Source organism: Entelurus aequoreus, linkage group LG01 (assembly GCF_033978785.1).
Source record: "Entelurus aequoreus isolate RoL-2023_Sb linkage group LG01, RoL_Eaeq_v1.1, whole genome shotgun sequence".
Taxonomy (NCBI): domain Eukaryota; kingdom Metazoa; phylum Chordata; class Actinopteri; order Syngnathiformes; family Syngnathidae; genus Entelurus; species Entelurus aequoreus.
The window spans coordinates 63,121,992-63,138,415 of NC_084731.1; the positions used below are offsets into that span (position 1 = coordinate 63,121,992).

General features: G+C 36.2%; 2 protein-coding genes across 4 annotated transcripts in view; both read right to left on the reverse strand.

Moving 5' to 3' along the window:
- dram2b (DNA-damage regulated autophagy modulator 2b) overlaps window positions 1-9,171 on the reverse strand; it is a 37,936-nt gene extending 28,765 nt beyond the window's left edge. The window contains exon 1 of one of the 3 annotated variants that reach the window (XM_062056079.1): window positions 8,980-9,171. In XM_062056079.1, the coding sequence (XP_061912063.1) occupies window positions 8,980-9,015 (36 nt within the window). In that variant the 5' untranslated portion in view covers window positions 9,016-9,171. The remainder of the gene's footprint in view (window positions 1-8,979) is intronic. The other 2 variants (XM_062056087.1, XM_062056097.1) reach the window with 2 other exon arrangements.
- Window positions 9,172-13,450: 4,279 nt separating this feature from the next.
- The window catches only part of cept1b (choline/ethanolamine phosphotransferase 1b), a 31,638-nt gene continuing 28,664 nt past the window's right edge, over window positions 13,451-16,424 (reverse strand). Inside the window, exon 10 of the mRNA XM_062056057.1 lies at window positions 13,451-15,455. Coding sequence (XP_061912041.1) covers window positions 15,333-15,455 — 123 coding nt within the window. The 3' untranslated portion in view covers window positions 13,451-15,332. The remainder of the gene's footprint in view (window positions 15,456-16,424) is intronic.

A 16,424-nucleotide genomic window follows, 5' to 3' on the forward strand; every position in this document is an offset into this window, starting at 1 on the left:
AGCAGAGCTTATTTAATCCTACCCCTTTTCTTTTACATACCAGTTGCTAAAACTTTTGTTCACTTCCTGTTCTCAATTTATTCACAATATACTCCATAAGTAATCACAATAAAAATAAATAAATTAATAATAATTGGTGAAGTAAGTTACATTTCATATGATGAGATAAGTAAGATTATTATGAGAGTGAAAGAATGGATGAATTAAATAAATTCAGAATGTTTATCATAGTTCTTCTTCTTTGTACTTTGTAAACACTTTAAGTTTGAAGAGTTTCTTGAAGTGTATCTATCATATTAGTACATTGTTTGATTGCTTTGCTTAATCCATTCCATAATTTAATTCCACATACTGATATACTGAAGGTCTTAAGTGTTGTACGTGCATACAAATGTTTTAAATTACATTTCTCTCTAAGATTATATTTCTCCTCTTTTTTTGAGAAGAATTGTTGTATATTCTTGGGTAGCAGGTTATAGTTTGCTTTGTGTATAATTTTAGCTGTTTGCAAATTCACTATGTCGTGGAATTTCAGTATCTTTGATTCAATAAATAAAGGATTTGCATGTTCTCTATATCCAACATTACGTATTATTCTAACTGATCTTTTTTGTAACACCGTTAATGAATGAAGTGTACTTTTGTAATTATTTCCCCATATTTCTACACAGTAACTCAGATATGGTAACACTAGTGAGCAGTAGAGAATATGAAGTAAATTTTTTGTCTAGAACATGTTTTGCCTTATTCATTATTGACGTGTTTCTTGCTACTTTATGTTGTATATTTTTTATGTGAGATTTCCAGTTCAATTTATCATCAATCATTATACCTAGAAATTTGGTTTCGTTTACTCTTTCAATTTATTTTCCGTCTATTTGTATTTGACTTTCTCTTCTACTGTTACCAAATAGCATTAACCCTGATGGTGTTTACTTTGATGCAATAAGACAACCCATGGGGGGTCCCCTCACAACACAAATTGTGGTGTGAATCTTGTGCAAATTTCGAGAACCTTCCTATCATTGGTGCTATTTTCCCTGTGACTGCTACTAAAAATGTAGAACGCATTAACTATGTTTTTTTATAATCTGTTGAGACTGACCAACCTGACTTGTGACGCTGTTGAGGAACTTGCTGAACAACTTGCCCCGACCTCCCTCATGGCCGTCCGGAACCGCATAGCCCTTGACCGCATCATAGCCAAGGAAGAAGGTGTGCGTGCAATGTTTGGCGACCAATGCTGTACCTTCATTCCTAACAACACCGCCCCCGATGCCTCGGTCCAGAGGGCCTTAGAAGGCCTCCAAGCCCTGTCTAAGGAACTTACTGAAGTTTCCGGTGTCTCTGACCCCTTTAAAGATTGGCTCCAAAACACCTTTGGCAGGTGGACTGACCTAATTAAGTCTGCCCTGGTCTCCGTTGAGAGTTTTCTTGGCCATCATAGCCTCATGAAGGTGCTTTATCGCCCCTTGTGCTAGGTCTCTATGCACCCACATCATTGTTAGAGCTGTCGAAGGTCAACCCTGTTTCTGGGTTTGCTATGTCTCTGAAGGGGGTCAAGCAAAGTGGTGACTTTCGAAAATTGCTAGTTTCCTTCCCTGACCATGACTACATTGACGTGGACTCCCTCCATCCATCTCCCATGTAACTGTGCTTTTATTTTATTGCTAGCTTGTTCAAAAGACAAAAACAGCACCTACTTTAATGTGGGGCGTGCTTTAGAAGTGTTGCACTTGTGATAGAGATCTTTTGTAAAAGATCTGAAGGGGGATTGACGGATATATATATATATATATATATATATATATATATATATATATATATATATATATATATATATATATATATATATATATATATATATATATATATATATATATATATATATATATATCCGTATTTAAGAGTTATTTCTTTCTATAGTCATATTTGAAATAGCTAGTGTTTTCAATTTGTACTCTTTCTATTTTTTCTCCATTTCATGTCCAATGGTGCACTGTGAGTTACCTTGAGCTTGGGAATGTGGGGAGTAGAAGTACTCCTTTTTTACCTCATCCTGTCTCATCCAGAGTAGAACAATGGACTTGTGTATTCCTTCTGAAGGATGGGGGCTATGGCATATTGAAGAAGAGAGCGCTTCCGTAAGAGTTTTAGATCAACTTGGCGACGCGATTTGAAAGTGTTGTTTTTAGGTTGGTCTCGCCAAAGCTTTGGAATAAATTGCAAAATACCAATTCTGTTGGGGTCTTCACTCATACTCAGCATATATGTCATTAGAAAGAACTTGGGATTGACCAGTAACTTAAATTCCCTTGGAGGAAAATCTGGTCCAAACGCAACAGAACCTACCTGTATACTCGAATATCACGATACAGTCATTTTCTATATCGCACAGAGACAAACCCGCAATATATCGAGTATATCGATATATCGCCCAGACTTGTTGATTGGCAACACTAAATTGGCCCTAGTGTGTGAATGTGAGTGTGAATGTTGTCTATCTGTGTTGGCTCTGCGATGAGGTGGCGACTTGTCCTGGGTGTACCCCGCCTTCCACCCGATTGCAGCTGAGATAGGCTCCAGCACCCCCCGCAAGCCCAAAAGGGATAAGGGGTAGAAAATGGGTGGATGGATGGATTCTGTTTTTATTTACCATTTACACAACGTGACAACTACACTGGTTTTGTACATAGTGGGGTGCGGGGACCTCTAGAGGTAGTTGCAGGGTGTCCCCAGCAAAATGACAGATAATTTATAGTAATGGACTCTTATTGGGTCCATTTGTACACTCTCTGTTACATGAACATTGATATTATGCTTGTGGGCCCATAGACAGAAATGCCCTTAAAGGCCTACTGAAACCCACTACTACCGACCACGCAGTCTGATAGTTTATGTATCAATGATGAAATCTTAACATTGCAACACATGCCAATACGGCCGGGTTAACTCATAAAGTGCAATTTAAAATTTCCCGCTAAACTTCCGGTTGAAAACGTCTTTAGATGATGACGTATGCGCGTGACGTAACCAGTGAAACGCAAGTATCGGTACCCCATTGAATACAATACAAAATAGCTCTGTTTTCATCTCATAATTCCACAGTATTCTGGACATCTGTGTTGGTGAATCTTTTGCAATTTGTTTAATGAACAATGAAGACTGCAAAGAAGAAAGTTGTAGGTGGGATCAGTGTATTAGAGGCGGACTACAGCAACACAACCAGGAAGACTTTGACTCGGATATCAGACGCGCTAGCCGACGCTAGCCACCGACCGCACGGATGATCGTGGTGAAGTCCTTCGTCCTTCCGTCGATCGCTGGAACGCAGGTGAGCACGGGTGTTGATGAGCAGATGAGAGCTGGCTGGCGTAGGTGGAGCGCTAATGTTTTTATCATAGCTCTGTGAGGTCCCGCTGCTAAGTTAGCTTCAATAGCGTCATTAGCAACAGCATTTTTAAGCTTCGCCAAGCTGGAAAGCATAAACCGTGTATTTACATGTTCATGGTTTAATAGTATTGTTGATTTTCTGTCCATCCTTCCAGTCAGGGGTTTATGTATTTTGTTTCTATCTGCATTTGAGCCTGATGCTATCACGTTAGCTCCGTAGCTAAGTTAGCTTCAATGGCGTCGTTAGCAACAGCATTTTTAAGCTTCGCCAAGTTGGAAATTATTAACCGTGTATTTACATGTCCACGGTTTAATAGTATTGTTGATCTTGTCTATCCTTCCAGTCAGTGGTTTATTTATTTTGTTTCTATCTGCATTTGAGCCCGATGCTATCACGTTAGCTCAGTAGCTAAAGAGCTTTGTTGATGTATTGTCGTGGAGATAAAAGTCACTGTGAATGTCCATTTCGCGTTCTCGACTCTCATTTTCAAGAGGATATAGTATCCGAGGTGGTTTAAAATACAAATCCGTGATCCACAATAGAAAAAGGAGAGTGTGTGGAATCCAATGAGCCAGCTTGTACCTAAGTTACGGTCAGAGCGAAAAAAGATGCATTCTAGTCCTTCACTCTAACGTTCCTCATCCACGAATCTTTCATCCTCGCTCAAATTAATGGGGTAATCGTCGCTTTCTCGGTCCGAATCTCTCTCGCTGCTGGTGTAAACAATAGGAAAATATGAGCAGTCCTTCCTTCGGTGTCGTCACGCTACTTCCGGTAGGAGCAAGGCTTTTTTTTATCAGAGACCAAAAGTTGCGAACTTTATCGTCGTTGTTCTATACTAAATCCTTTCAGCAAAAATATGGCAATATCGCAAAATGATCAACTATGACACATAGAATGGATCTGCTATCCCCGTTTAAATAAAAAAAATTCATTTCAGTAGGCCTTTAATGTAGCTTTGATGGAGCTACTTTTGCCATGTAGTTTGCTACAATTGTCCACAATGCAGCTTAGTTACATTTAATGGAGAGTAACTTGTAGCTTAGCTCACTGCATTTTCCAAGTAACTTCCCCATCACTGCTAGTTGCTGGGCAGTTAGTTAAGACCCGAGGTAAGTGACTGCCCTGATGGCGGCCATCTTTTAAACCAGGGGTATCAAACTCGTTTTCATTGAGGGCCACATCGCAGTTATGGTTGCCATCAGAGGGCCACTTTTAACAAAGAGTAATATATGAATGTACATGTATATAATACATTAACAATATATTTTGTTACATAAGCTGCAATTTTTTTTATTTACTTAAAAAACTGGCACCTCAGTCACCAGAATTTTACAGCATATAAAAAATTGGAATAAATGGAATGGAATAGAGAAACAATACCACTGTTTTTAGCAGTAAAATTCAAGCAACAGAGCTGCCAGTTTTTTGTTTTTTTTACCGAAAATCTTTAGTGTCTTACTGTGTATGGAAAAAAAGACTACCAAAGTTAATTTTAGGGTAAAAAACTCAATCCAACCGTCAAATTTATTGTCCATTTTACAGTCTACAATTTGATTGATAATTTGTTTCATAATCATAAGTCAAGCAGATATTTAAGTACAGTATTTATCTTTATTTTAACAATAAATATTTTTGGACTACATTATAACATTTTGATTTTGATAATATTGAATTTTAAAAGATATGCAATTGCATGCAGTACATGCTTTTTTAATGTAAAAAGGAAAATATATTTAGTAAGCATTTTATTAACGCATATTATTTCAAAAGGGAAAGAACAAATATATTTAGTAAGAAAAGATTAAGCATTTTATTATGGATGGAATGGAGAAACGATACCACTGTTTTTAGCAGTAACAGAGCTACCAGTTTTTTGTTTTTTTACCGAAAAAATCTTTTTGTTTTAACGTTTTTTTTGTTTGTTTTTTAATGTTTTAGTGTCTTACTATGCATGGGAAAAAACAGTACCAATGTTGATTTTACGGTAAAAAACTCAGTCGGCGGAATTTAACCGTAAAATCTATTGCCCATTTTACAGTCTACAATTTGATTGATCATTTGTTTTGAAATCACAAGTCAAGCAGATATTTAAGTACAGTATTTATCTTTTTTTTAACAATAAATATTTTTGGAATACATGACAATATATTTTGATTTTGATAATATTGAATTTTAAAAGACATGCAATTGCATGCAGTACACGATTTTTAATGTCAAAAGGGAAATACAGTATATTTAGTAAGGATTGTATTAACCCATATTATTTCAAAAGGGAAAGAACAAATATATTTAGTAAGAAAAGATTAAGCATTTTATTATGGATGGAATGGAGAAACAATACCAATGTTTTTAGCAGTAAAATTCAAGCAACAGAGCTGCCAGTTTTTTGTTTTTTTTACCGTAACATCTTGTTTTAACGTTTTTTTTGGTTTGTTTTTTAATGTTTTAGTGTCTTACTGTATATGGAAAAAAACAGTACCAAAGTTGATTTTACGGTAAAAAACTCAGTCGGCGGAATTTAACCGTAAAATCTATTGTCCATTTTACAGTCTACAATTTGATTGATAATTTGTTTTGAAATCATAAGTCAAGCAGATATTTAAGTACCGTATTTATCATTGTTTTAACAATAAATATTTTTGGAATACATGACAAAATATTTTGATTTTGATAATATTGAATTTTAAAAGATATGCAATTGCATGCAGTACATGATTTTTAATGTCAAAAGGGAAATATATTTAATAAGCATTTTATTAACGCATATTATTTCCAGGCTTTCGCGGGCCGCAAAAAATAACGTGGCGGGCCAGATCTGGCCCCCCGGGCCTTGAGTTTGACACCTGTGTTTCAAACAAACGAAACAAAGAAGCGACATCATCGTCAAGTGGTCACGATCACATCACGTCAAGTAGTTTCACTTCACTTTGGTCTTGAACTGGATAAGAAGCTACTTAACCAACAGGAAGCAACACGGGAAGATAGGCGAACAAACTTCCACAGAGCTAAAAATATCTTGGGGCGTACCTCAGGGATCAATACTCGAACATGCCACATCAATATGGAATGCACTCCCAACAGGTGTAAAAGAAAGGGCATCTCTATCCTCCTTCAAAACCGCACTAAAAGAACACCTCCAAGCAAGTACAACCCTAAACTAACACCATCCCTTCCACATAATACCTCTTCGGATTATAAATAATCAAATGTAAACAATCAAACAATCAAATGTAGAGACTTTTTCTTACACTTTTTCTTATACTTTCGGATCTCTCTCTCTATGTCCACTACCTGCTATACATATCCTACCTAGTCAGTCCTACACTCTTTCAATATCCATTTCTCTGATGATGCAATTGTTGATGACTGAAGTGTTGATACCAACCAAACCTAACCCCCCCCCCTCCACATCCCACACCCCGGATTGTAAATAATGTAAATAATTCAATGTATATACTCTGATGATTATCTTGTGTGATGACTGTATTATGATGTTAGTATATATTTGATAGTATATATCTGTATCATGAATCAATTTAAGTGGACCCCGACTTAAACAAGTTGAAAAACTTATTCAGGTGTTACCATTTAGTGGTCAATTGTACGGAATATGTACTTCACTGTGCAATCTACTAATAAAAGTTTAAATCAATCAATCAATCAAACCAAAATTGTTCAATCTCTATATAAATGACATTTGTAAAGTTACAAAAGATTTAAAGTTAGTATTATTTGCAGAAGATACAACAGCATTTTGTTCAGGAGAGAACACACAGAAGAGAATACAAATAATAACAGAAGAAATTAACAAATTAAAAAGATGGTTTGACAAAAACAGACTATCTTTGAATCTCAGTAAGACTAAAATAACGCTATTTGGTAACAGTAGAAGAGAAAGTCAAACACAGAAAGACAGAGTAAATATTGAAAGGGTAAAAGAAAATACATTTTTGGGTGTAATAATAGACGATAAAATGAATTGGAAATCTCATGTCAAAAATATACAACATAAAGTAGCAAGAAACACGTCAATAATGAATAAAGCAAAACATGTTCTAGACCAAAAATCACTTCATATTCTCTACTGTTCACTAGTGTTACATATCTGAGTTATTGTGTAGAAATATGGGGAAACCACTACAAATGTGCGCTTCATTCACTAACGGTCTTACAAAAAAGATCAATTAGAATAATACATAATGTTGGATATAGAGAACATACAAACCCTTTATTTATTAAATCACAATTATTGAAATTCAACAATTTGGTGCATTAGCAAACAGCTAAAATGATGTACAAAGCAAACTATAACCTGCTAGCCAAGAATGTACAACAATTATTCTCTACAAAAGAGGAGGAATATAACCTGAGAGGAAAATCTAATTTAAAACATTTGTATGCACGTACAACACTTAAAACCTTTAGTATAGCAGTGTGTGGAATTAAATGATGGAACGGATTAAGCAAATAAATCAAACAAAGCACCAATATAATTCAGTTTAAGAGACTGTTCAAGCTACAAGTGTTCACAAAGCACACAGAACAAGAATTATGATGAACATCTTGAACCCTTTTTTTATTGAGACAAATATTTATGTATTTAATATTTGTTTGCATACTATTGTATATTATTTATTTGTTCACTGTTCTGTTACAGAGAACAAGGAGATGGGATAAATTTGCTATGGTATGAAAAGGGGTAGGATAAGCTCAGCTTCTTCCTACTCCTTTTCGGACGTGCTGTAATGAAACAACTGGAAATGTGTGATGCACCACATTGTATTGTATGCATGTTCCGAATAAACTGAAACTGAAACTGAACTGAACTTTTTTCAGTCAACCAAATAGAGAAAGGGTCAACGGTAAACAGTAAATAGCATCAAAATGTGACTTTTGGGCGCAGTTAGGCTGGTGAACCCAAACCTAATTGAAAAACACCCTAAATTAAGACACCGGTGTTGTACCGAAATCTGTTACCCATCAGAATTTCAGCATTAATAAATAACACATATTCAGCATTTTATTAATTCAGTAATTTATTAATTTCAGCATTAATAAATTACACATATACATTCCATGATAGCTTTTAATCCGGAAAATGTATGTGTGTGAGAGAGAATCAACAGCTGATACAATGGACTCATACTATAATGAAAGTAAGTCATTGATTTCCAGAATATGTGTAATTTATTAATGCTGAAATTTTGACAACTGACGTTTCAGCATTAAGGATAGTTTACGCCATTTACGCAAGCGTTCTTCTTCTCCTCCTCTTTGGGCTTGCCGTTTAACCATCAAACAAACGCCATGGGAACATCGCCCCCTGGAGTTACAAATTCCGATGGGTAACAGATTTCGGTACAACACCGGAACTAAATTGACACCATCATGTGAAAATACTACACGTTTCTGAATAGTTTGGGATACCTGGCACAATTCGGCGTAAGTAAAACATTCGATTAGCAACATGTTCTAGCAACTTTAGTCTTAAATCGTTATTACTTTGGCTAACAGCTAGCTAGCTTTAGCGTTACTTCCGTATTTTTTCCCTTTGATCTTTCAACAACTTAAATGATACTCACGTTATTCGAGCGGTGCGACGTCAAAGTAACGACCATGCGTTGTCTCTCATTTCAGACTCAAGTTTCCCGCCTCTGTAGACGCCGTTAAACATCAATAGTGTTGCCTAAAAAGTCAAACGCGGTAGTTTACTTAAGTAGGACGCCTCTTTGAAATGACAGTAGTCACTCCTGCTGCGAAGTGCGCATGCGCCATTACCTTATTACTGCCCTCACGCTTGTCTCGCAGGCACAAACAAACATCAAATAAACCAGTGTTTTTCAACCGTGGGAGATTATGTCATTTCACCTATTAGGGTTAAAAATATTTTTTGCAAGTCAGTAATTATAGTCCGCAAATTATGTGGTGTTGAGTGTCGGTGCTGTCTAGAGCTCGGCAGAGTAACCGTGTAATACTCTTCCATATCAGTAGGTGGCAGCCGGTAGCTTATTGCTTTGTAGATGTCGGGAACAGCGGGAGGCAGCATGCAAGTAAAAAGGTGTCTAATGCTTAAACCAAAAATAAACAAAAGGTGAGTGTCCCTAGGAAAAGGCATTAAAGCTTAGGGAAGGCTATGCAGAATAAAACTAAAATTGAACCGGCTACAAAGTAAACAAAAACAGATGAATGCTGGACGACAGCAAATACTTACAAAGACGGCGTCCACAACGTACATCCGTACATGACATGACAATCAACAATGTCCCCACAAAGAAGGATAAAAACAACCAAAATATTATTGATTGCTAAAACAAAGTAGATGCGGGAAATATCGCTCAAAGGAAGACATGAAACTGCGACAGGAAAATACCAAATAAAGAGAAAAAGCCACCAAAATAGGAGCGCAAGACAAGGACTGTACACTACACACAGGAAAACAGCAAAAAACTCAAAATAAGTCACGGCGTGATGTGACAGGTGGTGACAGTGCTTTGAGACAAGAGCTATATTGATGCATGGTTGGTTATGATTCAAAATCATATCCAACAATTGCGACGACGGCTTTTTAATGTCAATATCGGCTGCTGAGTTTAATTTTTTTTAATGTTTTCTGCTGGTGGTGTGCCTCCGCATTTTTTCAATGAAAAAAATGTGCCTTGGCTCAAAAAAGGTTGAAAAACACTGAAATAAACAACACAGTGGTTAATGAAGTGTGAGTAAAACCGAGCGGTTATGTTAACAGTTGGCGCAGTCCTTCTCAAATAGTGGGGCGCGCGTGTGACCCTGGGGAACTTGCTTTATCAGTATCGCGCTAACTGCACTTGGAGAAGACGTGCACTGTAAAACGTGCTCATTGTAGCCAATAATCCTGACGTCCTCATTTGTATTCATAAAAAGTACAAATAATCACAATTGTTGCAATCATTTTTGTTTTGTATGTTACATTATTTTATGTATATTAGGTTATTAATGTTGCTGATCAATTTTAATTCATTATTTATTTTTCAGATTCAAACGGTTCAAGTCGGTCAAATAAAGTTGCCTTGCCTTGCAGAGGTGTTCTTACAACAATTATACAGACAAATTATACTATTTATAGTTGCAGCAGAGAGCAAAATGTTTTTTCTTTCCTAGATGGGTTTAACAGAAAATAACAGTTTATTTTTCAGTTTCAAACGGTTCAAGTCGATCAAAAAATAGTTTAAATAAGGATTTTTTTTTTAAATTTCAGGTAAATTGATGCCCTGTAAGTTTTTTTCTGTTGCAGACTGAAAAACAATGTTATTTATCGTAAATTCATCTATATTTAGCTCGTCTTTTTCTGTCTTATTTCATGTAAATAAGGATACAATGTTATGCAGAGGTGTACTTACAACAATTTTACAGACAATTTATACTATTTATAGTTGCAGCAGAGAGCGAAATGTTTTTCCCTTCCTAGACGGGTCTAACAGAAAATACCAGTTTATTTTTCAGTTTCAAACGGTTCAAGTCGGTCAAAAAATGTTTAGTTTAAATAAGGATTTATTTTTAAAATTTCAGGTAAATTGATGCCCTTTAAGTTTGTTTTTGTTACAGACTAAAAAACAATGTTATTTATCGTAAATTCATCTATATTTAGCTCTTCTTTTTCGGTCTTCTTTAATGTAAATAAGGATACAGTTTTATGCAGAGGTGTACTTACAACAATTTTACAGACAAATGATACTATTTATAGTCGCGGCAGAGAGCGACATTTTTATTCCTTCCTAGACGGGTGGAACCAAAAATAACACTTAGTTTATTTTTCAGTTTCAAACGGTTCAAGTCGGTCAAAAATGTTTAGTTTAAATAAGGATTTATTTTTTAGATTTCAGATAAATTGATGCCCTTTAAGTTTTTTTTCTGTTACAGACTAAAAAACAATGTTATTTATCGTAAATTCATCTATTTGTCTTTTTCTGTATTCTTTAATGTAAATAAGGATACAGTGTTGTGCAGAGGTGTACTTACAACAATTTTACAGACAAATGATACTATTTATAGTTGCAGCAGAGCGCAATTTTTTTTTTCTTTCCTAGACGGGTGTAACAGAAAATAACTCTTAGTTTATTTTTCAGTTTCAAATGGTTCAAGTCAGTCAACATTTTCTTTTAGTTTAAATAAGGATTTATTTTTAAAATTTCAGGTAAATTGATGCCTTTTAAGTTTTTTTCTGTTACAGACTAAAAAACAATGTTATTTATCTTAAATTCATCTATTTCTGTCTTCTTTAATGTACAAATCCCATTTCCATGAGTTGGGAAATTGTGTTAGATGTAAATATAAACGGAATACAATGATTTGCAAATCCTTTTCAACCCATATTCAATTGAATGCACTACAAAGACAAGATATTTGATGTTCAAACTCATAAACTTTTTTTTTTTTTTTCAAATAATAATTAACTTAGAATTTCATGGCTGCAACACGTGCCAAAGTAGTTGGGAAAGGGCATGTTCACCACTGTGTTACATGGCCTTTCCTTTTAACAACACTCAGTAAACGTTTGGGAACTGAGGAGACACATTTTTTAAGCTTCTCAGGTGGAATTCTTTCCCATTCTTGCTTGATGTACAGCTTAAGTTGTTCAACAGTCCGGGGGTCTCCGTTGTGGTATCTTAGGCTTCATAATGCGCCACACATTTTCAATGGGAGACAGGTCTGGAATACAGGCAGGCCAGTCTAGTACCCGCACTCTTTTACTATGAAGCCACGTTGATGTAACACGTGGCTTGGCATTGTCTTGCTGAAATAAGCAGGGGCGTCCATGGTAACGTTGCTTGGATGGCAACATATGTTGCTCCAAAACCTGTATGTACCTTTCATCATTAATGGCACCTTCACAGATGTGTAAGTTACCCATGTCTTGGGCACTAATACACCCCCATACCATCACAGATGCTGGCTTTTCAACTTTGCGCCTATAACAATCCGGATGGTTCTTTTCCTCTTTGGTCCAGAGGACACGACGTCCACAGTTTCCAAAAACAATTTGAAATGTGGACTCGTCAGACCACAGAACACTTTTCCACTTTGTATCAGTCCATCTTAGATGAGCTCAGGCCCAGCGAAGCCGACGGCGTTTCTGGGTGTTGTTGATAAACGGTTTTCGCCTTGCATAGAAGAGTTTTAACTTGCACTTACAGATGTAGTGACCAACTGTAGTTACTGACAGTGGGTTTCTGAAGTGTTCCTGAGCCCATGTGGTGATATCCTTTACACACTGACGTCGCTTGTTGATGCAGTACAGCCTGAGGGATCGAAGGTCACAGGCTTAGGTGCTTACGTGCAGTGATTTCTCCAGATTCTCTGAACCCTTTGATGATATTACGGACCGTAGATGGTGAAATCCCTAAATTCCTTGCAATAGCTGGTTGAGAAAGGTTTTTCTTAAACTGTTCAACAATTTGCTCACGCATTTGTTGACAAAGTGGTGACCCTCGCCCCATCCTTGTTTGTGAATGACTGAGCATTTCATGGAATCTACTTTTATACCCAATCATGGCACCCACCTGTTCCCAATTTGCCTGTTCACCTGTGGGATGTTCCAAATAAGTGTTTGAGCATTCCTCAACTTTATCAGTATTTATTGCCACCTTTCCCAACTTCTTTGTCACGTGTTTCTGGCATCAAATTCTAAAGTTAATGATTTTTTTGCAAAAACAAAAAATGTTTATCAGTTTGAACATCAAATATGTTGTTTTTATAGTGCATTCAATTGAATATGGGTTGAAAATGATTTGCAAATCATTGTATTCCGTTTATATTTACATCTAACACAATTTCCCAACTCATATGGAAACGGGGTTTGTAAATAAGGATACAGTGTTGTGCAGAGGTGTACTTACAACAATTTTATAGACAAATTATAGAGAGCGAAAAGTTTTTTCCTTCCTAGACGGGTGTAACAGAAAATAATTGAGAAGTGGAACTTCAACACTTACAATATTGTCAAACATAGCTAGTTATTAACATTTAAAGACGCATATCAAAATGATTTATGTACCAAAAAAAACCCAAACGACTTTAATCTCATAAAAAATAATGGCTTTATTTTTTTATTCTACATGACCTTTTCTTTCTTATACTGAATGTGGTTTCTCAATCCAATTCATGCACATGTGGACTTAAAATACTCCAAACAAAGACGTTGGTAACAACACCGACTGCTCTCCCGTCTGAACTTGACATCTTCATTCTACAAAGAGTTATGACCATTCCCTAGATATTCCCCCTGAAGGCATTAGAAGACAAATGATTTTGAAGATTTGGGTGAAATAAACCTTTCGAAGCGGCCACGTTAAGACGACAACAGTCAACATTATAGATACTCTTTGCTGCGGCTCAAAACAAGAAACAGGCACAATGTGCAAAATGAAGAAAGGTGAGTGGCAGCCTGTTAATAGTGAGCGATATAGGTATATTAGATGAGGCTGTGTCTTTTCAATCCTTAGCGACCGTCAGTTTGATTGGAATGTAGCAGGGATAATGCCAATGTGGACCACCAGGAAGTTGCTAGAAGCGGCATCAGATATAAGACAAATGGTGTGCATCTGAAGCTTCCAACTATAAACCAGCGAAACCAGTTTTCCACAGGTACAGTACCAGCCAAAAGTTTGCACACACCTTCTCATTCAATGCATTTTCTTTATTTTCATGACTATTTACATTGAAGATTGTCACATCATAACTATAACACATGTGGAGTTACGTACTTAACAAAAAAAAAGGTGAAATAACTGAAAACATGTTTTATATTCTAGTTTCTTCAAAATTGCCACCCGTTGCTCTGATTACAGCATTGCACACTCTTGGCATTCTCTCGATAGGCTTCAAGTACTGCACATGTACTGTAAATGTATGATGTATTTATATTATTCACATGTGAATAATGCTGTATAATAGACTGTATTTATATTATTCACATGTGAATGATGCTGTATAATAGACTGTATGTATGTTATTCACATGTGAATAATGCTGTATAATACTGTATTTACTGTATATTATTCACATGTGAATAATGTTGTATAATAGACTGTATTTATATTATTCACACGTGAAAAATACCCAAGTGTTTATTGTCTATTGTGAGCGAACTGTGGGGCTGAATTTCCCCCAGGGATCAATAAAGTACTTTCTATTCTATTCTAAGAAATAGTCACCTGAAATGTTTTTCACTTCACAGGTGTGCTTGAAGCTCATCCAGAGAATGCCAAGAGTGTGCAAAGAAACTGGAATATAAAACATGTTTTCAGTTATTTCACCTTTTTTTGTTAAGTACATAACTCCACGTGTGTTCATTCATAGTTGTGATGTGACAATCTACAATGTAAATAGTCATGAAAATAAAGAAAACGAGGAGGTGTGTCCAAACTTTTGGCCTGTACTGTACTGTACTTACTTGCTGCTGACCTCTGAAGAAACCGCTGGTTAGCCAACCTAAATTTGAACAAAGATCAAAAGTGCGTAAGACGATTCGGGCCGCTGCTTGAGCGTCGAGGCGAAAAGAAAGTTGGCTGCTGAGTGTTCTTACAATGACAACAACGCTGCAGCCACGTTGGAAAATAAATACAAATAGGATCAGTAAATCAGTTAACAGAATGTACACTAATAATAATAATAATAATAGGTGCTCTGCAGAGGGTCTGAAGAAAGAAGTCATAGCTTTGTATTTACAGTAGCAGAAATGTAACGACAGAACATCTAAGAGTCGGAGTGGTGACCTTTTCTCGCAGGGAGTGGATTCCCTGGTGTGGTAGCACCTGAACAATGTCCTGTGTGGAAAGAAAACACACTGCAGTACCATTAGGACAGATGATTTGTCCTGACATTCACTTTACACGGCGGCCTACGTGGGAACAGGAGGGGCGAGAGCGACTGATGGTGGAGTCATTGACGGCCGAGAGGGAGCTCAGTGCTTGGGCGAGCCGAGGACGGAACACGGCTTGATCTTGAAGACGAAGATGTGGAGGTGGCTGGCGATCTGGTTGCAGACGCTGATACTGTAGCGCACCAGGTCGAACAAGGAAATGACCTGCAGACACACGAGGACCACACTTACAAGGACTGCAAGAGAATCAGTCATATTTATTTTATGATAGCAGACCACTTCCTGGTTCATGGAGGATGTCGGACTGTCGCGCTATCGTTGCACTGGTATCAAAACAAACACTAGAGATCGACAGATACAGCTTTTTCAGGGCCAATACCGGTTATTAGTAGTCAGGGCCGATAAGCAATATTTGGAGGTGATATTCATTTACAGTAAAAGTAATTCAAACATGAATATTATATGTCAGTAAACATCTGGACAAGGCTTGAAGATGTTTTTTGAACATTATATTTCGGGAAAGGTTAGACCAGTAGTGACATAATGTTTGATGTAGGGTTGTCCCGATACCAATATTTTGGTACCGGTACCAAATTGTATTTTTGATACTTTTCTAAATAAAGGGCACCACAAATAATTGCATTATTGTCTTTATTTTAACAAAAAATCTTAGGGTACATGAAACATATGTTAATTATTGCAATTTAGTCCTTAAATAAAATAGTGAACATACTAGACAACTTGTCTTTTAGTAGTAAGTAAACAAACAAAGGCTCCTAATTAGTCTGCTGACGTATGCAGTAACATATTGTGTCATTTATATTCTATTATTTTGTCAACATTATGAGGGACAAACTGTAAAAATTGATTGTTAATCTACTTCATTTACTGTTAATATCGGCTTATTTTCTGTTTTAACATGTTCTTTCTACACTTCTGTTAAAATGTAATAATCACTTATTCTTCTTTTTACTTTACATTAGTTTTGGATGATACCACAAATTTGGGTATCGATCCGATTCCAAGTAGTTACAGGATTATTCATTAGTCATATTCAAAGTCCTCATGTGTCCAGGATCGTATTTACTGAGTTTATAAACATAATATACATTTCAAAAAAACAAAAAAAGATTTTGTGATGCTAAAAAATATAAATGTAATCATAGTCATATC